This window comes from Musa acuminata, chromosome BXJ1-7, assembly GCF_036884655.1.
Source record: "Musa acuminata AAA Group cultivar baxijiao chromosome BXJ1-7, Cavendish_Baxijiao_AAA, whole genome shotgun sequence".
Classification (NCBI taxonomy): Eukaryota; Viridiplantae; Streptophyta; class Magnoliopsida; order Zingiberales; family Musaceae; genus Musa; species Musa acuminata.
This window is the reverse complement of record NC_088333.1, coordinates 6,150,637-6,175,331: the sequence shown is the minus strand read 5'-3', so window position 1 is coordinate 6,175,331 and position 24,695 is coordinate 6,150,637. Positions and strand designations below refer to the sequence as shown.

Here is a 24,695-nt window from a genome sequence, read left to right as displayed (position 1 = left end):
ATTTTAAAAAATATATGTATAATTATAATGAGCAAAGATGATATATATATATATATATATATATATATATATAATTTTTAATCAAACTAAATAACTCTTTTGAAAAAAAAAAAGATTATAAATTTTTTAATTAACCGTCTTAAGACAGATGCCCTCTTAAGATTCGAACACCGTCGCCGAACCATGGTCAGGGCACTGTCAATCTTTGTAAAGCCTCGTCCTAAACCCCGGTAACAACGTTCCAATAGCCTCCGCAACGAAACCCTCGAGCGCGGTCGTCTCCTCGCCGAAGTCCTAAACCCCGGTAACACGTTCCAATTAGCCTCAGCAACGAAACCCTCGAGCGCCGTCGTCCCCTTCGTCCGAGATGACGGACGCCGAGGTATTCTTTCGCTCTCCTTTTCGTTTCAATTACTCCAGGAACCGTCGGGTATCGGCTTCTAGAAGCAGCCGCTATTCGATGCAGACGAAGTCGGGATCTCCTGGGTTAGAAGAGACCGGACGTTCATTAGTTTTGGTCAAACTTCTGGCAGTGATAGTTTGACCGGACCTTCATTATTTCTTTTTCCGCTTCTCTCCCTCTCTTCATTTGATTCAATGCGATTATTAGATTTTCTTGTTACTTAGTTAGACAGAAACGTTAGTTAACTCTTTTCTAAAGTTGACGTTGGTTTGACGCCAATTTCTTTTCCCTTCTTAACAGGCAGCTTCAGGAGTTGTGGATTCAGTATATTTTAGTTTTTATACCTCAGAGGAGGTTCGGAAGATAAGTGTTAAAAAGATCACGAAACCGGATCTCCTTGATGCAAAGAATAGTCCTGTTCCGGATGGATTATATGATCCTGCACTGGGTCCACTTAATGATACTGACTCGTGAGTGTTTATTCTTGTTGATCCAACCTCTCTATGAAAACAGAAAATAAGAAAAAAAAGTAATTGCTGCATAGACATTGCATTTTTTTTTGGTTTTCTGCACAGTTTTCTAATCAACTGCCTAAAACACATTTTCCGTGGAATGATGCTTGAAGTTTCTTACTAAGGTTGTTCTTGCACTTATTCCATTGGAAATACATTTGAGAGTTTTTTTTACCTGAAATTGTTTTAAATTTGTGCTTTTATTTCAAGCTGTGCACTTTATATACTGGTGTGTATTGTTTACATAAGTGCATAAATAGATAAAGTTATGATTTTCAGATGGTCAATTAGTTGGAAAGACCAGGTACAACATTTTTCTGGAAAATGATTTGATAAAAATAATATAGGCCAGTATACTGGTTTTGGTTTCCTTTTATACTGCACTAAGCTGACTAGCTATTAGATCACACACATCAACCATCTGCTGAAACCTTGATTATCTGGCTCTTCTCTTGATATTCCTGTTTTCTTTTTGCACTAGTGTTACTAAATTCTGATGATTCTACCATCGGATTTGTTCCTTTCCCCTCTGATTCCATATGCTATTTTTGCATGTGTTTAGAAATATATGATTTTAAAAAAACCTCTCTGGATTATTATTCTTTTAAATGCACAGATATGTACGTGTGTGTGTGTGTGTGTGTATGGTTTCCAGCCAAGCCATGTTCCAAGGGTGTTACCTTGCCTATGTGACCTTGCCTATGTGTCGGAAATGGACACTTTCATTTTTTTGTCAATGGTATTGTATATGCTTTTGGAAATGTTGCACCTTTTGGATGTGGATGCCAGAGCAGCACCTAATGGGGTTGTGTTTCAGTAAGTATAGAGGAACTTTAGCTGAGAATCTGACTATTTTCTTGATGATGAGGACCAAAGAGTAGTGGTTATTGGAATTTGCATTGTTGATCTTCTACTTGTTTAATGTTCCATGAGCTGCTATATTCTGACGCGAGATTGTGGACCTAGTTTTGTTGGTTGGTGCTAGTCTTGCAGTCTGAGGCATGCTTTTGGCTGTGTTTGAGTCGCTTTGCACCAACCTTAACTGGTAGATTCCCATGTTTAAAAATAGATGACTGTCCATTGATCACAAGACGTGCAGGATTGGTAGGTTTTCTCTTCATGTGCTGACTTGGGATTCCCATGTTTAGCTCCCTTCTCTTCACGTGGTGACTTGGGATTGGTAGGTTTTCTTGCCAAAGATGATTTCAGTGACACCTTAAATGTTAGCTTTCTTGCAGGATATAATTTCAGTTTCGTCTTCCCTAAGACACTCCGGCCAGATCCTTATCAAAGAGGAATACAAAGTGTCATGCAACTGCCACCTCCTTGAGACAACTGATCTCCCAGATCAACGGGAATGACAAACAACATAAAATCATAACCAAAATACCCCATTAGATTTTGTTAAGTGTTACTATAAATCATCAGAAGCATTTCATGATTAATGAACATTTTGTGGCTCAGATTATTTGTCATAACCTGACAAATGAATTCTGAGAAGTTGTGTTTATGAATTCACATTTTTCAATAATTTCCCATGGTGTTGAAAATCTGTTTCCATTTGATGCATTTTAATTACTGATTGCAGGTGCAAGTCCTGTGGCCAGCTTTCTGTTTGTTGCCCAGGTCATTGTGGTCACATTGACCTTGCGAGACCACTTTACAACCCATTGTTGTTCAAAACCCTTCAGGGTCTACTTCAAATTACCTGCTTTTTTTGCCATAAATTCAAAATAAACGAAGAAAAGGTAATTCCATATGTTTTCCCCCTTTTCATATTATTCTTTCATCAAGTTTATATTTTGTTTCTTTCATGTTCTCATGATTCATTAACCTTTTAAACCATGACCAGGTGAAACGATATGTTGCCCAGTTGGATCTCATAGTGAAGGGTGACATTAATGGAGCTAGAAGTTTGGAAGCCAACTCATGGAGTGAGATATTTTTTCCTGAGGAAGAAACTGCAGAGTCTGTTACACCATCAAATTTTGACAATGGAAAGACATGGACATCACTTCAACAATCCGAGGCTCTTTCTGTTCTATCTAAATTTATGAGGGAAAGGCGGAAGAAATGTGATAATTGTGGTAAAAAGAATCCAACAATTCATAGTCCTATATTTGGTTGGCTCAACAAGGTAGACAATTATAACTTATTTTTATTAAATTGTTGAGTTATTAATAGATATCATTTGATCAGTCCAGAATGTTGTTTTGGTCTATGTTTGTTTGGTTTGCATATTCTCTTTAAGTTAAATAGGCGAAGGGAATAATTGAAATAAAAGAAGAAAAAAGGACAAAGGATTGTAAGAAACAAAACAGACATGGAGTGTAAACTTTCTGCAACACAATTTCTGTTTTTAAATTCAAAACCCATTGTGTCATAAATGAAGAAAAAGATTACTAAACATATATTTCTGCAGAAGGGTTCATTGGTGGAATTCGATAAACAGTTATGATGACTGACATTGATATTTTGCTTATTTCACAAGCCTTTTCTTTTCTATCATCAGTTGGCTGACTCTTCTGCTACCTTTTCTGTTACAATCTATTAACTTTTTTTTACACAAAAGCATTTTCAGACATGTGAGATCATGGATGGAATTCAGAACCAAACCAAATTGATCAGCTACTAAGAAATTAAAATGTATTTAATATTAAATCTAACCTCTATAGATAAGAGAAAGATAAATTGGAGCATTGGCAACAAATCATATCCTTTATTATAGTTCCACTTATGGCAACAAATATCAAGTTACACTGTATCCTAAATTTTGTTTTCTATATTAAAATAATGAATCAAACCATGCTGATTTTTGTTAGAGATGTTTGATAGATCAGATAATGTGGATCATTCTTTTCCTAGCATGTGTAAGGTTTATCTAAGTGCTTGATGTTCGTGGGATGAATTACCTTGAAGAATTCCATAATTTTTTTCAAGGAGCTTTAAGTCTCAAGAAGTATTCCAAGATTTTTAGAGCCAATAATAGCATGCTGTTGTTTTAAGTTGCGTTTGTAAGATTATGTTCATGTCATCCTTCTTTGAAGCATACCCCTTAAAGAAAAGGGAAGTGCTTTAATATATAGTTGGATTAACTTCTTAGCTGTTGAAGTTGTCTTTAAAGTTCTTTGATCTTCATTTTCCGGTGGCTAAGGTTATGCATGAGCATGGATTTTAGTATACTCCAAGGCCCAAGCCAACTCATACTCACTAGGAAAGGTTATCTTGGCATTAGTCTAGCAATACAAGACTTAAATAATCATGTTACTTGAAGCCACTTGTGTTCTAGCATATCTCTATACGTGGCATTTATCTAGGCACTACACATTCATTTAATAAGTGAACAAAGTCGTTCCATGGTGATTTAATTAGTTAGAACTTAAAAGAGATTATATTGTACGACTGATTCTTTTAACTTCTGAAATTGGGTCTATTGTATATTCGATCATTCATCTGTTACCCATTTACATGACATTCCAAGACACTCGATATGTGCTCGAAGCATCAGTTTAATTATCCAGCAGGCACTTATTATCCTTATGAGACTCACATATAGATCAGCGACTAGTGGATAACCCATGAATAAAATATTTTTCATCTGTGATAATGATATTTTCTTTGTATAAATACCATGATCTGCCACTGGGGTAGGTTGGATGATTGGTCTGTGGTTGATCTGTATACTAAATCACTATGACCTAGTAAGTTCAAGTACATGCTAATACATATTATAAATTATGACAGATCTCGTCTATGGGAGGTTCCTTCAATCTTGTTCATAAAATTTTTGAGCAGTTAGTTTTCATTTCTTGTAGTGACTTTTTCATTATGAGCTACGGCTGCATAGTTAGATGCCTTTTAATTTAAAATAAATTTGATTTTCTTTATTGATGATTAGACTTATTGTCCATTCTGACATAAGGTATCCGTAAGTTTTTCTTTGTTTAAGATCATCCTAAACTGGAGGATGATTAGATCTAATTTAATTGAACTCTTGTGCTAGTGGATTACGTATTAAATAGTTCATTCCCTTTTTCTTGGCTAATATTGTCTTTATTTATGTAATTTGGGTTAAAGCAGGATATATCTATCATAGAATTTTGTATTAATCTTTTGATATAAATATTTGCAGACTACACAAGGATCTGATATACGAGCCAATTTCATCATAGATTATAGTCTGGATCTATCATCCAGCGAAGCAAAATATTCCAGCCTTACACAGTCAAGGGGAGAGAGTGCTTCAGAAATGGATGAAGAATCACCTTTGCCCCAAAAAAAAGTGAAAGAAGACAAGGAATTATGTGACTTGCCTCCTGAATTTATTAAACAAATGTCATCTTCTGGACAAAAGCATCTGTTACCTTCTGAGGTTTAAACCAATCTTTGAGTCTTTAACATGTCTTCCTATGTATTTGTTTTAGTTCAGTACTAACTGGATGTATTTGTGTCTTTTGACAACATCAGGTGGAACTTATTTTAAACAACTTGTGGAAAAATGAGGCTAATCTCTGCATGCTTATATCCGGCATTCACTGTAAAAGCTCGAGTATCTCTCGGGGGAACAAAGGGTGTGCAATGTTTTTCCTGAAGACTCTTCTTGTTCCACCGAGCAAGTTCCGTCCTGCTGCTGGGACTTCTGGTCGTGGGGTAAGAAATCATGTCTTTTGTTACATTCTAAAATCTTGTTTGGTTTTGCACCTAACAATAAACTTAAAATTGCATGGACTTAAGAAAATCAGTGTTATAACTTTTGCATAATATGTGCTTTTAAAAACTTGGGATAAAACTGTTGTGTTGAACTGTCACTTACTTTGTAATGAGCACCTGAAATCTGTAATGTGTTTGCTAGCACTGCTGACAACATCTGTGCAAATTCATGATGTGGATTCGGTACCAAATGGTGTAGGATCTGTGGAAAAACTCATCCTTTTCCACTTATAATCAAGGATTGCCTTACTTTCCACTTGTTGGTTCTTGACCAGATTACTATGGTACATCAGTAAGGTTGCTGCATCAACTGGTACACAGAAACTGTACTGCTGGGGAAAAATGTGAAAAGAAAAAAAAAAGGATGGTGGAAGAGCTGGTGCTAAAACACTGTGCTACTGGAGGAAAAATGAGCAAAATGAAAGAGAAGGATGGCGTACAGTTACGTCAGGGTAGTGTTCCAAAGGATGGGAGAGAAAGAAACAGAGTCCAAAACTGAACTCTTATGGGCTGGGTGGATTTCAATTAATCTTATTTGGAACTAAACAAAATATATTAATATATAGTGGTCTGCTTTCTCATCCATGGTTTAATTAGGATATGCTGTTCGGTATGGGTGGTACACTGCTGAGACTCCATTGCTTAGGATGATCCGTGGGAATCTTTCCAGAGCTTCAGTCCGATCTGGATTTGGGAATTGGCAGGCTCTTCCTTGCTGGTATAGGCTGACATGTCATTTATAGATGACATCCCACAATGCACCTTGCTGAATTGACCTATATTTGGGTTCTTGTGATGGCCCAGGTCCCTGATCTAGGGTTGACTAGGCCTTAATTACGCCCTGGGCTTATTGAAGAGAGTTAGGTTCAGGTCACATTGTAAACGACTTCATGGTACACCTTTAATTTCTGGCTTCCTATTTACACTTTGAAGTTACTTCATATTAATTGAGAGAGTTTTGCAAGAACTGATAGCCAAAAAAGAAAAGGGATATTTGACTTTGTTCACCTATGGGTAACATGTTTATCTGAAACAATATGGTTTTGAGGACTTGTCTAGATTTTTTATGCTGTTTGTTTCAAAAGAAGTAGGTGGAAAAAAAAGTTAGCCTACATTATTATGAAAAAAATTTAGGCCATGACAAAGTTATTATGAGATTAGAGCTTTTGATCCATTTAGTTGTGCTTCTAGAGGTACCGCCACATTTGTATTAGATGTTTACATACTTCAAAAGCTACCAGCACATTCAATCTTTTGGTCTTTTAAGATTGCGTTCTCAAGTGATATTTTTGTCTTGGATGGAATTCTTTGCGTACCTATGCCTGAAGTCTTTGCTTTACTATGCCTGAAGTCTTTGCTTTAGTTGTCCAGAAACTACCAGCAACTTCAGTGTCCTGATCCTGATCCTTTCATGTAATGTTTCAAATTGATAGTTGCAACTTCTTTACTTATCCAGTCCTGTTGATATGTAGGTACTGGAACATCCACAAAATACTTTGCTGAGTAAAGTCCAACAAGCCAACATTGGTTTAAAGAATTGTATTATTGCTGATCCTGATCATCCTGATATTTTGAGGAGATGGATGGACCTTCAAAAAACTGTGAATGTGTTGTTTGATAGTACCAAGGGATTTGGTATGACATTTTTATCTTATGTTTGTTGTCAAATTCTTTTTTAGGTAGTGAAAAGACAGTATAAATGATACAAAGATGACAATCTTCTTGACATATATTTTACTGTGGGTTTTATGCTGCATACAAAATTTATTTCAGGTCATGCATCAAAACTTGGGAAATTTTCTCCTTTGGTAGAATGATTTTGCTTTATTAGTATCAGTAAATTATAAAATCATATATTCGGGTACCCAGTGCAACCTCACTTGAGAATCAGCCTCACCTTGCCTTCTTTTGTGTTAGAACAAGAATTTTATTCATTTATTATTTTCATATAAAGCTGCTCATTTATCTCTGTGGTTTTGAAGTATCATTCTGAAACTTGATTGCCTGTCATTCAGGAAGGCATATTTTCCTTGTCTGTTCTTAAAAAATCTTGATCGCGAGCCATTTAGGAGGCCATATATTCTTTTATCTTTCCTGTTTTGAAAATTATTTATGCAGTGTATGGCATTCATCAGTTCTCTTGTAGGTGTTGAATTATTTTTTTCTCATCATATATGTCTTTTAATGGCAGCAAAAAGCGACAAGGAAGCTAGTGGCATACGCCAATTGTTGGAGAAGAAGTCAGGTATTCTACGACAAAAAATGATGGGAAAGAGGGTTAATTTTGCTTGTCGGTCTGTTATATCTCCAGATCCCTACTTGGCTGTCAATGAAATAGGGATTCCTCCTTATTTTGCATTGAGGTTGACATATCCTGAGGTAAATATCTTGTAAATACTAAATAGATTAAAGAAATGATTTTATGACTTATTTTGTTGATTCTTTCTTGTTTGCATGCACGTGCATGAGACTGCACTAGATACTAAAAAAAAAAAAAAAACTTATGCATGCTGGAGGAGTTATTACACTGGGTTCATTTTCAAAAATGCATTGCAGGTGCCTGGTTGTTTTTTAATTTAATATTGGTGTTTGGCTATTACTCTGGCATCCCTTGTCACACCTTTTTGTTAATCTGGAAGGTGCCCTATCGAATATGCCTAAAGAGAGTCCAAGCTACAGGGGCTCTACTTCTGGATTTTGTTTCCTAAGAGATAATCATATAAATGTGCATGTACATAGAACTGAATTTCATCTTGTTCTTTTCTATGTACTAAGATTAAGCATAATTATCATTGTTTGATGCATGGTTTACAGTACCGGTCCGTACCGCCCGGTACTGCAGCAGTACTGTAGCACTGCTACAGAGCTTGACACGCCTGAATATACCGCTTGGTACACCTGGGTGTACCGAGCGGTATACTGTACCATACCGGTACCGAGCCCAGATCGAAACTCCGGTACGGTACGGTATTGCGAACCTTGGTTTGATGTGCTTATCATATTGTTGTTATTGTTTTGTCCTTCACAGTTCACACTATCAATTTAATTATTGATATTATTTCATTATTATACCAATTATGTCTGTCTGCAGAGAGTGACACCCTGGAATGTTAATAAACTGCGGTGCGCTATAATCAATGGCGCTAATATTCATCCAGGAGCTACACATTATAAAGACAAGGAAAGAATGTATAAATTACAAGCAAGCCAAACTATGCGGAGTGCAATTTCAAGAAAGTTGCCCACATCAAGAGGAATGACTGCCCAACTTGGAATGGGCCCAGAATCAGAATTTGAAGGCAAGGTTGTGTATCGCCATTTGCAGGATGGAGATATTGTGCTTGTTAATCGTCAGGTAATCAACATGTTGCCTATTGGTATCTTCAGCAATTGTGTTTTTTCGAATGGAGTTTGAAGTAAAATGATGGCCACTGGTGATTACATCTTGTGGTGAAACTCTTTTTCTGTATTTTTTTTGTTTGTTTTTTCATTTTATTGATGGTCTGATCACTGATAGGCAGATGCATTTTTTGGTTACTAATATGTGATGATGTCTCCTTGTGATACTAATTTTCAATCGGGCATTTATTGCTGCAAAAGCATGAGTCTAGCATTTTGACATTTTCATAATGTTGAAGGAGCATCTGTTCCCATATTAACATCCCAAATGCTAAAACATATTTTAAATTTTAAGAAATCCGATGTAAATCCATTGGTAATCGTTTCTTATTTCTCTGACTTTTGAGGGCGAGCCTTTGTGCCGTATTCAGATTGCTCAGCTTTACACGCACCACTTAGGATTGCAAATGAGCTGTTTTGGAGAGATGAAAATGTGTACTGAATGAGAACAAATGAATTCACTTTGTACAACAACTTGTGACTTGGGCTACTAGTTTGTCAAGAACAACGTGGCATTTAAAATGGGAATTTGCATTGATATCCTTTGAGAAGTATGAGATAAGGGATGTGTATCACTAGACATGTCCTTTCAATGTCTGTAAGCCTCAAAAAGAAATTTTGTTTGATAAGAATTTAACTTAAAAGGAGCTGTATGCATCATGTAGCTTTCAATAATTTGAGTTGAAAAGATGCTATAAATTGAAGGAATTGTGCACCGAGTTCATGACAGTTGTGGAATGGAACAGTATGTCATTTGTGTATGTGGCAATTGTTCAGAGAATTAAACCCAGTCAACTCGTGAGAAGTGACGATGTCCCAATCAACTGAAATACCTTGCAGGAACTTCCACTGATAAATTACTTCCACTGATAAATTTGAACACTAAGGATTGGCCCTCTTAAGCATACCTTCACCCAAGGAATCTTATGTGAGTCAGTTTCTATACACGGGATACATCAACTTTTATATCCATGGTCAACGCATTGTACAACATCTTATAATTTCCTAAGGAAATGCATACATGCTAGGTTGCACATTAAGCAGTCTAAATATCTTTTGCTCCTATGACTTGTTGACTCTTTTCTATAGCTCAAAGTTTGGTTGTTTAGCTCTGAAATGGATAATTGCACTTCTGCTAGCTTCTGTTTGGGTTTGACCCGAGCTTATGGTACTTTTTGTCAATGATAATTCTTCTTTTTCATTTGCTTAAAGTTAATATTGCTAATATAGCTACTATTCTTGTCTTGCATATATTTTGAAGTTGTTTCATGAGGTTCCAGGCTTCCAGCTATGTGTAGGAATTTTTTTTTGTTCTATGTCTTTTTAGTCTTGTAACTAGTACCATGTCCTTGCTTATGATGGTATCTTAATTCTTGGTACATGATGTGGACTTCCTCAAATGTTTGCGATGTTAAACTGATCTATTCACTTTAAAAGGTTATGAATTTGATTCTAAATGCTAACATGCTTTGCTTTTTAGATCACCATAAATGAACATTGAATGTGACCCAAATCCGTGCATAAGGGAACACTTATACTGATTTGATTTGCAGCTAGAGCTTATTTGTAGGTGCAAGGCTCTGGAAAATTGAATTGGGTGACCATAGGCGGGTCTGCATTGAAAATAGAGAAGTTAGAACTGTTATTATCACATGGGCCTCTGTTGTTGTTCTTGGTTGTTTATAGTGTTATAAGTTAATTAAAGTGGATTTACTAGTAATTCTTTGAATAATCTGAACAAAAATATGATGTTCAACAAAATTATATTTTTTTTTCTTAGGAGCATGATCTATTTTTTAATTCAAAAAGTTTTATTGAGTCATGATTTTTTTTAAAAATTTTGCAGCCTACCCTTCACAAGCCTAGTATGATGGCTCATGTTGTTCGTGTGTTAAAAGGAGAAAAGACACTTCGCATGCACTATGCAAATTGCAGGTTCTATATCTTGTTTATTTGCGTTTGCGGTTTTTTCGTTAGCTTGGAGTTCAAGAAAGAATGATATATTCTTGTGTTTGCAGCACGTATAATGCTGATTTTGATGGTGATGAAATGAATGTACACCTCCCACAAGATGAAATTTCACGAGCTGAAGCCATTAACATTGTTAATGCGAACAAACAATATATTGTTCCCACTAGTGGGCACCCTATAAGGGGGCTAATTCAGGTAAAGCGATTTGAAGATTAATTTGAACTTTCTTCAGTCTAGATGATGTATTTAGGTTTTTTGTATATAATGTTTTTAGTAGTTTCATGCATCTACCTGTGGTTGATTCTTCAGGATCATATCGTAAGTGCTGTACTTCTGACAAAGATGGACACTTTTTTAACCCGTGAAGAGTATCATCAGCTTTTATATGCTTCCTGTGTCCCTCCTACTTCATATTCTCAACATAATGGATTTGGCCAAAAGGTTTCAGTGTCGTGGTCTGATTATGAGATACAGCCTCTTCCCCCTGCTATTTGGAAGCCAACATCACTATGGACAGGAAAACAGGTTATCCTACATATAATGCATATCGTGTTTCCTTTCAGGCTGCTTAACATGAGTACTCTGCTGTCTAAAATGTAAATGATCTAAAGACTTTGCATCTAACTTTTGCTGATGATTTTTGTAATTTCATAGGTTATTACTGCAATCCTTAACTTTGTTACAAGAGGTCACTTGCCACTTACTATTGAAAAAAGAGGAAGAATACAAAAAGAGTATATTGGGGAGGATCATACTCTACTTGTATTGCATATTCACAACAATGATCTTGTACATGGAATGATTGACAAGGCACAGTTTGGAACTTATGGTTTAGTCCATGCAGTCCATGAACTCTATGGTCCAGATGTTGCAGGAACGCTGCTTTCTGTATTTAGCCGCTTATTTACTTCTTTTCTTCAGGTTAATTTTGTTTAGCTATTATCAAAGTTCTGGTAATTGGTTTTTTCTTTCTTTTACTGTGGGCATATATAAATGACATTGTGATTTCAGATGCATGGATTTACCTGTGGAGTAGATGACCTTCTACTCAGTCAGAAATCAGATATGGAGAGAAAAAAAATTTTAGAGAAGAGTGAAACACAAGCTGAAGAGGTCCATATGCGTTTTACCAGAACTAAAGACGGTGATGGAGGTATGTTCTAAATAATCTTCTAACGCTATATTCATGTCAGAATTTGGTTTAGGTGTCTGTCACATAATTCCCTGTATGGTTATCTTCACATTAATTTTTTTTCTTATTCTCTCTCCTAGAGATTCATATTTTACATAAGTTCCTTCTCTTGTTTAAATTCAATGTATTGCCTTCTTCATTTTCCTCGAGTTTCTGTGTTTGGATTAATGCATCTTCTACGTGTTTTCATTCTCTAGAGGAAATATGATAAATAATTTTAGGTGATATGATGGATTGATAAGAAAGTATAAGTTTAGATTTACAGTCTGAAAAACATAGCCTTTTCCCTATTCATTTATCTTTTGTAATTTATCATGCACCCTTATTCATAGACCAATCAACTTAAATCAGTGTATTTTAATGCTAAAATGAAAGATTTTTTGTCCTATTTAAATTTTGTTTATGCTCAATACTTTTGAACGTTCGTAAGTTTGCTTGTTTATATTTTTTTATTTTTGGCTAAAATCAAAGAGATTTAGATGTATTTTGATAAGTGTATACTTATTAAAAGGTAAAAGCTGAACTGAGCTAATTTTTCTTGTTGGGTTGGGACATAATATTTGCTTTGTGCAATGATTCTAGGAGTCTGATATCATTTAGAGATAGTTATCGTAGTGTTTTCTATAAATTTTAAATATCTTAATTCATGTTCCTCTCGTATTATTGTCTTTGCATGTATAGATCCAATGGAATTGCAAAGGGAGATTGAGAAAGTTCTACGTGGTAATGGAGATTCAGCAACTGCCTTATTGGACAGGATGATGTCAAATTCTCTGAATAGTCTAACTTCTGAAATAAATCAGACCCTATTTCCTAATGGATTGTCGAAGCCATTCTTGAAGAACTGTCTCTCTCTTATGACCACTACTGGAGCTAAAGGTGGCTTGGTAAGTTCTTGTTGCATTCACTCCTCACTAATTTGTAAACAAATCAATGTATGCCAATGTTCTTGATATGCTAGAAGCTTTCTTTCATATGCAATATTTGTATGTGGTTCTAGTTATATTCAAGTGATTCGGAGTATTCATGTCTAGTATCTGGGACTTGTGCTTCTTTGTCTGGGAAAACAAAGATCGAGTTCTGAATTGAAACAACCTTTTTCTTCTTTTTGTTGCAAGATATACATTGGTGGTGGCTAAGATGTGTGGCTTCTTTGTCACGTTAACTTGAAGAAATAACAATTTTATCACTTGGAAGTATTTTTGCACGTCAATATTGTGTTATTCAAGTCTTATAGTCTATGGTTTACCAAAATTTCTTAACTCCTTTATTGGTAGCTGGCATGCAGACAATCAAGGTTTTTCACTTGTTATTTTAACATCTCAGTGTTGCTGGGCCGTGTTGTCACGGACTTAGCTGGTTTTGCCTAAGTCGTGCGGCACCCTTGCGTGTCCGTCCGCAAAGGTCAGCCTCCCCGAAACCTCCCATGGTCTCTTAGGACCTACAAAAGAGAAAACGGGTTAGAGAAAACGCCTCACTCGGGATCCACAAGCAAATATTCCAGGAAACACTTCATAGATAATACAAATTACAAACAGATTTTATAAGCTCTGAACGGTTGCACAACAAAGGGTCAAAATGGTCCACTACAAATCGAGTATCTCTCACAAGTGTCCACATGACACAACATTTATTTACAAGCCTAAGAAGGCCACCAAACTCAACTAAAATGGGGCTGTTAAGCCTTCAACCGTTTCTCTACATGCTGTGCAAAGCATGAACAAACATAAATTCACGGACATACACAAGTATTACATCAAACATCATGTTTAGAACTTTGTCCGTGACATTCTCCCCCACTTATTCCTTCGACGTTCTCGTCGAAGCCTTTGCCGACACTGCAACTCCTCGCCTTTGCTGAGTCTTCAATCTTCTGCTCCAACTGCAATGCGTTTCTTGGCTCCCAGCTGCTCTCCGTTGCTGTTTTTGAGTAGTCGAACCTTTGATCCGCCATGCTGCTTCAACTCGCCAATGACTCTGACTCTAGTGTGGGGTTGGCTGAGTTGTGGTGATCCTTGTTGGTTCCTACGGATCTTCTAGATGAAAGAAAAGACCATCGTTACTATGCGCCAGTCTCTCAAATGCCTCATGTTGCTTGAACTAGGTGGATGCTTGTTGGAGCTTTAACGAGCATTGCCTTGCAAACTTCTGAAGTTTTGGGTCATTCCTCCATAAAATTTGCTTATCGACTTTTCTTTCACTTAGTTGTCACTTCCAAGTAGATTCGCATCACTTCCGCTTTCGATTGACATTCTGTTGGGAAATGAAGCGGATAATCTACTCTCAGTAGCATTGATCACCATTGGTGAGGATTTGACAATTATTGTCTTCTAATATCTTCAAAGGGCCTTTGAACTTGTGTAGAGATCCTTAGCTGGATAGATAAGAGAATTGGGGTATTTGGTTTCGCCCATTCTCTTAAGGGTTGAGAAGGCAATGGTTACTTGATTTCGCCCGCCTCCTTAAGGGTTGTACTCTATGCATCGAGCTGGTTACTGGCCTTCGCCTGTTCTTTGCTCACACTTCTGAAGCACTCGAAGTGTTTGTACTCCTTGCATTGAGTTAGCTACTGTGATTCACCTTCTCAATGCCATTGAACTTTTGGAATGTAGGAAGTTTTCACCCCAACTTGGAGTAAGTCTCTAATAGTTTTGGTCGCCTCTGGGATTGTACCGTCTTCTCCATCAACCCGGTCGCCTACTCCACTGAGTAGAAAAGGTATAGCATCGCGTACTGCCTGCTTCGTTCCTTGGTCATGCACTCTTGCATGACCCGAAGTCCTTAAATTTCGGCTATCTTGATGAGAAGCTCGTTGACACTGGTCTTACGAAGTTCCTTGGCCTCTACCCTTCAGCCTTGTCTTGGTACTTGGAGTTTGCCTCAGCATGCTCCACCTCCTCGACCCCTTTCACGACCAAGCGCTCTCCCTCCATGAGAGGAAGGGATCAATAACTTTCACGGAAGTCCCGCCTCTACGGTACCATGGTGCTGCTATACCCATGGCCCTACTATCCGTCGCCTCGCATCTGCATCCCTTTTCTTCACGATCAGTAGATATGTCTCTGTGGCACTCCTCCGAGTCCACCTCCATTCTAACTGATGCTTGATTTTGGGTAGCTAAGTCCCTCTGGACTCATCGTTGCTTCCTCGCCCCTTTCGACCCCCTGCTTCAACACCTATGTGTTCTCCAAGCAGCTCTCTTTGGTCGATGGAAAGATAGACTGCAACTCCCATGCATGGTCTCTGCCATCACATTGTAGGGTTTGCACCGATTCTGTTCTCCTTAGCTTCCTTGGTATTAATGTTCGCTTACTCGACCTTGTCCTCTGACTTGTCGGGCTCCCTTAAGCGAATATGGGCTCTGGAGTAGTCTAACTCTCCAGTTGTTTTGATCATACCTCTGCATGATCAAGTCCCTCCCATGAGACTCACTGGTACTTGCATTCGAACTTTTCCCTTGGTGGAACACAGTCCCCATTTGCTGATGACCAAGGCTTTCATCCGATGCAAAATTCGATGCACGCACGGAAGATCCACCGCTACGGTTCCATGACCTTCACTCCTTGAATCCATAACCCTTCTTGTCATCGTGTTGTTCACCGAAGTGGAGCTTACAGTAGCTCCTGATCATACCTCCGTATGATCTAGTCCCTCACGGGACTATGTCGTGTGTATCGCATTGCCACGAACTGTTCCACCACGATCCGCTGCACCATGTCGCCTCCTGGTGACATCTCTAATGCATTCTGATCCTTGTGGGATGAACACGAATTGTGATCCCTCCATGTGTGGCCTCTGCCAATACATCGCAGGGTCTCTTCTACCTTCGATTTTGTTCGCTCCTTTGGCAATCGAACTTCATCCACTCGCTCTTGGGTCACACCTAGATGAAGCACCGCTCTAGGACGGTCCGTCACCTAGTAGCTCCCGAAGTCCATCGACTTCGCTGAAAATGGTGCACCATTGTCTGGATCCTGGGCCTCTGCCCTTACCAGCACAATTTTTGCTGCGCACCGCTTCCTTCATGGCAACTCGAATGGCAACACTGTGGCATATTCTTCAAGAGTACCCGCCTCCGCGTCCTCTTGCCCTGTGCCAAGGCCTTCTGAACCTAACTTCGCCTCCGCAAGTTAAGTCGCCTTAGTTCCTCCATCAAAAGCTTCTCCGAGATAAGGTGCATGTGCCTAGAAGCTCCGAGATAAGTTGAGTCATCTTTGGCACCATGCAAGATGAGTCCGCTCCGTCAGAATGAAGGACCCATGGAACAACATGATCCTGCTCTTGCCTCTGTAAGAGCTCATGTCCTTGACCTCTGTCCAAGGAAAGCACTGTGCCTCCGCTCCATGTTCCATCTTCTATGCTGGCTCCCTTCATGCGGCTTGGGTATTTCGCCAAGTTACACCCAAGTTGCTCCGCTCGTTTTTGCATTGAGTTGATGGTGGCCCTCGCGCCCACCATTCCACGGGTCTGCCTTCCCTTGAGTCTGATCTCCATATCGACTCCAAGCGTGCCTTCATTTGTGTTGCTTTGGGTCGCTCCCCCACTTGATCTCGCAATGCATCCACCAATGCATTCTCTCAAGCGAGATCATGCGACGACTCCTCGTCGCTCTCTCGGTCTATTGAGCTTCGTGGAGTTATTGTTTTTTAGGTACTCCTCCTCAACATGTGCGGTCTATTGCACATGATTCTCCCTCTGGAGAACCGGGACCTATCCCTTCCGGATATCTGTCCCGTTGGAGCAACATCTCTCTTCGCTTCTTTCTCTCTGAAAGTTTCGGAGACCACCGTCCCCTTGGACTACTCCGATTTGTTGAACAAACTGTGTATTGTTCTGCCTCCTGCAAACGCACTTGCTAGATTGCGACTCTACGTCAATACAGCCCCCGCTGCACCACTCAAGGCCTAGTAACATGCTGAACTCGCTGCACACTTCAGCCTCCTGTAGACGTATCCTTCACATGCCAAAGAGAAAGTTTCAATGCTCCATGGCGTTGAGTTTCGGTCGCCTTGGGATGGCCGCGAACATTCCATTGTCCACATACAAGCCCATGCATGAGTACCGAATTCTTTGAGTTAGCAATTCTCCTCACCTCTGTGAGCTTTGCACAACTTCTTCGGTCGCTGAGCAACTCATTCCACCTTGCATGGTCTCATCATTTATCAAGCGTCTTGCTTGCCTTGAGCACCATCAAGTATGGTTGTCAACGTTGAGTCGTAGCTCAAACTCAGTCATTCCAACCTTTGTGCGCTCCGCATTCTTAGCTTACTTGTCCTCGTGGTGCCTCTTGCGCAAAGGGTTGGCCATTCCTCTGAATGCCACTCTTAGATGCTTGCTCCTTTAAGCGACTCCTTTTCTCTACATCTCCATGCTCGTTTTCCTCCAAATGGTCGCGCGTGCTAGCTGCCCTCAACGCAGCCCCACTAGGTCCCTCACGTTTGCATGCCAAGTGTTTTTATGAGTGCTTGTCCCGCTTTGATACCATCTGTCATTGACTTAGCTGGTTTTGCCTAAGTCGTACGACACCCTTACGTGTCCGTCCGCAAAGGTCAGCCTCCCCGAAACCTCCCATGGTCCCTTAGGACCTACAAAAGAGAAAACGAGTTAGAGAAAGCGTCTCACTCGGGATCCACAAGCAAATGTTCCAGGAAACACTTCATAGACAATGCAAATTACAAACAGACTTTACAAGCTCTGAACGATTGCACAACAAAGGGTCAAAATGGTCCACTACAGACCGAGTATCTCTCACAAGTGTCCCCATGACACAACATTTATTTACAAGCCTAAGAAGGCCACCAAACCCAACTAAAATGGGGCTGTTAAGCCTTCAACCGTTCCTCTACATGCTGCGCAAAGCATGAACAAACAGAAAGACACGAACATACACAAGTATTACATCAAACGTCTTGTTTAGAACTTTGTCCGTGACAGTGTGTTGACCAGCATGAGCATATAGATGAGCAAAAAAAGAAGTTTTTGTCTTCCTTTTTCGATGTACCATCATGATGATGAATCATGAAGGGGAAACTTGTGGACCCTAGCATTTTGCTTTCTAAGCCATTTGTGAAGTGATCCATGTTAACATTGGACATTAGGTCATATGATCAACTTGCTTGCACTGCACTTGCAAATAAAGTGGAAAAGGCGGTGTCTATAAGTGTTTAATGGTTTTATTGGTGAATTGTGAGATGGTAATTTCAAGTGCTAAGACCCATTAAAGCTGAAATGTAGCATGCTGTCGTATACTATCACAGACTTCGTGGATTTTCCATATAACACTTCAGGTTACACTTGCTAACAAGGATTTGGCTTACTTTCAATGTTATGTGGTGCCATAGACCTATACAGAAAAAAACAAAATGTTGATAAGCAAACATGTGGGCAAATTACCAGCGTCACCTCACAGAGGCACTCAAATTCGGGTTTACTTCTAATTCGCAGAGGCACTCGAATTTGCAGAGGCTCTCGGCTCGCAGCACCCGTTGTTGATCTAAGACATGTAGAAGTTTACTTCTGTGTGTTTTTACTTTATTTTTAGTTTACATTGACCTATTTATTATTGCTGAATTTGTTCATATATTTTATCTTAGTCCTAGTTAGTTGAAGTTCCAAGTTATTCTGTGTATGCTCAAGTTTAGCAAGACACTGATTATTATGATATTATAAGAAAACAGTGTATATTATGAAAGGTTATGCTGAGAATGCCTACTCAGTTTATCTTCATTTCAAAGAGGAAACTAATTAGGGTTGATCCTTTATGCAGACCTATAGGGTAACCTTTAAGTGCTAATCTTGTTGTACTGGTAATGAATATAATTATAATGCATATTCAGGATAAACTTCCATGTGCATGTTGTGATTGGAGTTTGTCTTGAATGCATATTAAGTTCATCCATCATCGGTGCAAGAAAATAAGCACATTGCTATATTAAATATTATGGTAAACTTAGGTTATAATTTGAATATCTATCCTATATATGTAGTATGCTATGGACTATTCCTTTATTCAGCAACAATTATTGTCTTGTGGATCTGGGTTTTGAAGCAAAACAATTAAGATATTGATATTTGTTGAACGTTGCATGCGTCAAATGACTTTTGTCTGAATTTTGCTTACTCTTTTGATTGACTACCTAGCATCAAAATGAACATGTATGCTTGATCCAACATACATCTTTTTCTTGATTGGAATCTGCAAAATGTTATTTGTTATTCTTGCATTAGTTTTTGATCCTGGATTACTTGCCTCATATTTCACTAGTATGAATGGAAACATAGAGCTTATTCTACAGTATATCTGGCATGCAAACGAAGAGATTTTCTTTCCCAATATGCAAAAAATTGTTCCTGTATTCTGAACCAGTTATCATCTTTTACTGACCATCTGAATATTTACAAAAAATTGCAAGTTATCTGATCTGGATTATGGTTGCTAATTGCAATTTCGTTCCCCTTCTTTGTAGGTCAATATGACACAAATTTCTTCTTTGTTGGGCCAACAAGAGTTGGAAGGAAAACGAGTACCACGTATGGTCTCTGGAAAAACATTGCCCTGCTTTCCTCCTTGGGATATTTCAAGTCGTGCAGGAGGCTTCATTAGTGATCGTTTTTTAACTGGTCTTCGGCCTCAAGAATATTATTTTCACTGCATGGCTGGACGTGATGGGTATATAATGAATTTTGTACTTCATGCAGTTCAATTCAGTCATTATTAGATGTATCTCAGTTAGTGAATATATGCATGCATGCCATGCTTGTATATCTTATGCATGTTGTGTATATATTAGTTAACTCATGAGCATTAACTTGTCAGAAAGCCTGTATATGTCTGTCAATTTCTTGAACTCTTCTAGCATGCTGACTAACATGAATTGCAGATTGGTTGATACAGCCATTAAAACATCCCGGAGTGGATACTTGCAGCGGTGTCTAATCAAGAATCTTGAGTGTCTGAAAGTCTCTTATGATCACACAGTACGTGATGCTGATGGGTCGGTTGTCCAATTCATCTATGGGGAGGATGGTGTTGATGTTCTTAAGACAAGCTATATTTCTGAATTTAAAATGCTTTCTGATGTAAGGCTGTAAACTTTGTAAATTCTTATCTTGATTTTTGTGCTCTATCTGAAATATCATGACCATCATTTCAGAATCGGAATGTTGTTCTGCAAAAATTCAGTGATCAAATTGCGGACATATCTTTGGCAAAGTCAAATGCTTATATTAGAGAACTGCCATGTTCATTAAGAGACAAAGCAACTGATTTTGTTTTAAAGAAGCAGAAGAGCTCTCCTCATCAAATAAATCAGAAGGACTTTATGAAATTAATGAAGCTCAAGTACTTATCAAGTCTTGCTGAGCCTGGTGAGGCTGTTGGTGTTGTTGCTGCTCAATCTGTTGGGGAACCATCAACACAGATGACGTGAGACCTCTAGCTTTTTCTAACACATGTTTCTCGATAACTCTTATATCTATAAACTTCTATGAGATATTAAATTTTGCAGTGACATTCTTATTTTTTTTCCAGTTCTTAAAAGTTTGCAATGGAATGATGAAATATGTTGGTGATATTGTTCTTCCTGCGACCATGATGCTAAATTAAGCTGATTGGTTGAGGTTGTTGCATTTGACTTGAGAGTATACAAGTCACAAGTGTACAAAGAATTTTGTCAAGTTCTCTATTAGTTAGGTACTATATGATATCTGATAGGTTCATCTGAATGAGTTGGTCCAATTTTAGAGACCACAATCTTGTAAATCTGCCCTGCTGGTGATATTATTTATTTTGTGTCAAAAATCTTGTAAATTTTCCTTGCACAGTCATCATGACATTTTCCGAGAGACTAAACTAAGGATACATGTTCTGTAATGCAGTGTAGATCTGTTTTATGTGTCATTTGGTATAAGGTGTTTATATTTTATTCAATAATATATTTGGGTACCTCTTTTGTACTAGGAGAAAAGGTTTTATTGGTGACTTTTTTTATTTGAGTTTGGAGAATAATTTTTTTATGATTAAGGAAAGCTTTCTGAAATGTTGTGTATCAAATAATGATATTTACAATGTTTTATTTCTTTGTTCGCCGTTATGTCACGACCTTAGCTGATTTTGCCTAAGGCATGCGGCACCCTCGCGCGTCCGTCCGCAAAGGTCAACCTCCCCGAAGCCTCCCATTGTCCCTTAGGACCAACAAAAGAGAGAACGGGTTAAAGAGAACGCCTCAATCGGGATCCACAAGCAAACATGTCCGAAAAACACTTCATAGACAATGCAAATTACAAACAGACTTTACAAGCTCTGAATAGTTGCACAACAAAGGGTAAAATGGTCCATTACAGACCGAAAAGCTCTCGCACGTGTCCACATGACACAACCTTTATTTACAAGCCTAAAGAGGCCACCAACCCAACTAACATGGGACTATTTAGCCTTCGGCCGTCCCTCTACCTGCTGTACAAGGCATGAACATGCCAAAAGACAACGGACAGACATAAGCATTGCATCCAACATCTTGTTTAAAAGTTTGTCCGTTACAGTTAGGGCTTCTTTACTATGTAGGTGGAGAATGAATTTAAAATGTTTTCGTTCAGTGAGCTTCATAAAATATCTTGTACTTATATAATATTGATTCGTGTGCCTTAGCTAATTAAACACTAGTAACAATATAATTTACTTCATACTTGTCTCTTCCTTTGTTTCCCTTTCCTCTATAAAATTATCTTTCATGATAGGCCCCTGATATCTTTATAAATTTATTTGCTATGCACTTGTTAAAATAGATGATCAACTACCTGTGCTCTCTTATGCTCATACTGGTTCATCTTGAACAATTCTACTAGCACCTTATGAGAAAACTGTTTGTTTTGGTTATCCGAAGCTATATTTCAGTTTCAGTGCTAGACATTCTTATCAGTATCAGATGACTGCAATTTCACATTTTCGTAGATTCTGTTTCGCAGGCTTAATACTTTTCATTTGGCTGGCAAGGGGGACATGAATGTTACATTAGGAATACCACGTTTACAAGAAATTTTGATGACTGCATCAAAGGATATTCGGACTCCTCTCATGAACTGTCCGTTGCATGCTTGGAAGACCAAGTAAGTGAAGGATTTAATTCATCGTCCTTAAAGAAATCATGTATGTGTACAAACAGTGGAAATGATTTTTTTAAAAAATAAATCTTCATGTTATTATTTTTCCTCAAAATTTTCTGGACTCTGATCACCTTTACCTTATGTTCTATATCTTGCAGGGATGATGCTGAACGCCTTGCTGCAAAGTTAAGGAGGGTTTCTGTGGCTGATGTTGTGGAGAGAATGGAGGTCTGCACTGTACCATTTTCCATTCATGGGAATCAGATCTCAACCATCTATAAGCTAAAGATGACCCTTTATCCAAGCGAGCTCTATCCTTCCTTTTCAGAATTAACATTAGAAGACTGTAGAGAAGTTCTGGAGATGACGTTTGTTGAGGCCATGGAAGATGCCATAGCAAAACAAGTGGATACAATATTCAAGATCAGTGACATTAAGGTTGTTTCTGGTAAGGAAGAGAATGATTTCGAAGAAGGGGTTGATGAAGATGAATCTAGAAACAAATCAAGCATGGTGGAGGAAAATGCTAATGGTGGTGATGAAGATGATGAAAGTGGTGATGACCAAGGAATAGATTATAAGAGGAGAAAACAGCAAGCAAATGATGAAGTAGAATATGATGATGGTATTGAAAAAGAGAGCTTTGTTGCAGCAGGTGAACATGATGAAGAAACACAATCAAGATTTGAAAGTGAAATTGATCATGTTGAAGCAGATGAGGACTATCTCATGGGAGGGGGGAGTCCTGGCTTTGACACGGACCTTGCAACACCTGAGAGCCCATCAAAAGCTGACTCTACTCCCATCTCAGAAGATGACAAGAAAAAGTCAAAATCTGTGGAGAAAGGCAAGAAGGAAACTAAGTCGAAGGCCAAGAAGCCAAAAAGTAGCAAGAAAAAGATCAGGAGAACAATATACGTGATGGCTGAAGGATTGAAATTTGAGGTTCACTACATCTTCAGAAGTGAACCACGAATTTTGCTAGCTGAGGTACTTTTCCTGCTAGTAATAACTGAAAAAGCTTTATATGCTTGGACTTCTTGTTGCATATGGTTGTTTGTAGCAATGCATGCTTAATTTTCTATATCTATTTATTTCTGGATGAATAGTAGATATTTCCCTTAACCCTATATTTCATGTATAGATAATACTACCTTGTGAAATGAATAATTTAGTCTTTAAGATGATGTACTAGAATCTGCTTAGGCAAACACTTTATTGGATTTAGACTGATCAATTTTTTTAATGCAGATTGCACAGAGAACAGCCAAGCGTGTCTATGTAAAGGAGTATAAGAACATTGAAAGGTGTTCGTTGAAAGAAAATAAAAAGAGTACTGATCCATTCATGCTCCAAATCGCTGGAGTGAATTTCAAGACACTTTGGGATTTGGAGGAATATTTAGATATCAATCACATATACTCGAATGATATACATGCAATGCTTAATACCTACGGTGTGGAAGCAGCACGAGCAACCATCATTCAGGAGGTTACAGATGTGTTTGGATTATATGGTATACAAGTAAATATCCGACACCTCAGCCTTATTGCAGATTTCATGACTTTTCATGGAGGGTATCGGCCCATGAACAGGGTCGGAATGGGTGATTTCAACACCTCACCATTTGGCAAGATGACATTTGAGACGGCGACTAAATTCATTGTTGAATCAGCTTTCCATGGAGAGGTGGACACTATGGAGTCCCCGTCAGCTAGCGTCTCCCTTGGCCAGCCAGTGAAGATGGGAACTGGCTGTTTCGACTTGATGCAGAATCTGCAGCTGTGATAATTAAGCAAATTGGTCTTTATTCTTCTTTTTTTCTTGTATTTAGTGGGTCAAAATTCATTATATAGTATTATTGAGGGTTAGATTTTTGACATTTAAGCCCTTGTACGTCTGCCGCTCATCTACCATGGTGAACCTTTGAATGAGTTGCTAATTGGCAAATGTGAGATTGATTTAGCTTAAATATTGATTCATTTTTCTGGAAACCCATTATCTTTGTATTACAGGAACATGAATTCAGGATAAGTTTCCTTTGCTGTGAAAGGTCAGGTTATCAATAATATCAAAGGCAGGAGCTACACTAGCTCAAGTAGCAATGGATTTCATATGCTGCTCCATCAGAGCCTTGTATATCTGACTGAACTTGGTTTAATGCAATTATCGAGGAACCATCAGCATCATCAGAGCCTCCTGTATCTTGTTCTAAACTTAAATTAGATAAAATAGAACAAGAACGTGCTTGTAAGAGTACTGATGCAAAGTTATTCTCTGTTGGTAAGAAGCTTTTCCCTGTGCCTTCGCTTTCTATTGCTAGGTGTTCTGAAACTCTTCTTTTGGTAACTTTTGCCGTTGTAAAGTGGTGGCTGTTCCTTGCAAATGTATTGTGAGTTCTTGATTC

General features: G+C 38.3%; 1 protein-coding gene across 1 annotated transcript; it reads left to right on the top strand.

Moving 5' to 3' along the window:
• Positions 1-187: 187 nt before the first annotated feature.
• Positions 188-24,282, top strand: LOC135678463 (DNA-directed RNA polymerase I subunit 1-like). The gene is made up of 21 exons (XM_065191314.1): positions 188-382; positions 704-873; positions 2,504-2,663; positions 2,768-3,052; positions 5,048-5,287; positions 5,383-5,565; positions 7,098-7,260; positions 7,817-8,004; positions 8,717-8,980; positions 10,871-10,959; positions 11,043-11,190; positions 11,305-11,520; positions 11,650-11,916; positions 12,007-12,148; positions 12,869-13,074; positions 19,654-19,856; positions 20,068-20,266; positions 20,341-20,612; positions 22,151-22,291; positions 22,447-23,278; positions 23,540-24,282. The coding sequence occupies exons 1-21, from the start codon at positions 368-370 to the stop codon at positions 24,074-24,076; spliced, it is 4,920 nt and encodes a 1,639-aa protein (XP_065047386.1). The 5' UTR covers positions 188-367; the 3' UTR covers positions 24,077-24,282.
• Positions 24,283-24,695: the final 413 nt, after the last annotated feature.

Excerpts from the sequence above, each read along its gene's own strand:
- LOC135678463 (XM_065191314.1), top strand. Across the intron at positions 2,664-2,767 it reads TCAAAATAAACGAAGAAAAG|GTGAAACGATATGTTGCCCA; the intron begins GTAATTCCATAT and ends AACCATGACCAG. Across the intron at positions 13,075-19,653 it reads CTGGAGCTAAAGGTGGCTTG|GTCAATATGACACAAATTTC; the intron begins GTAAGTTCTTGT and ends CCTTCTTTGTAG.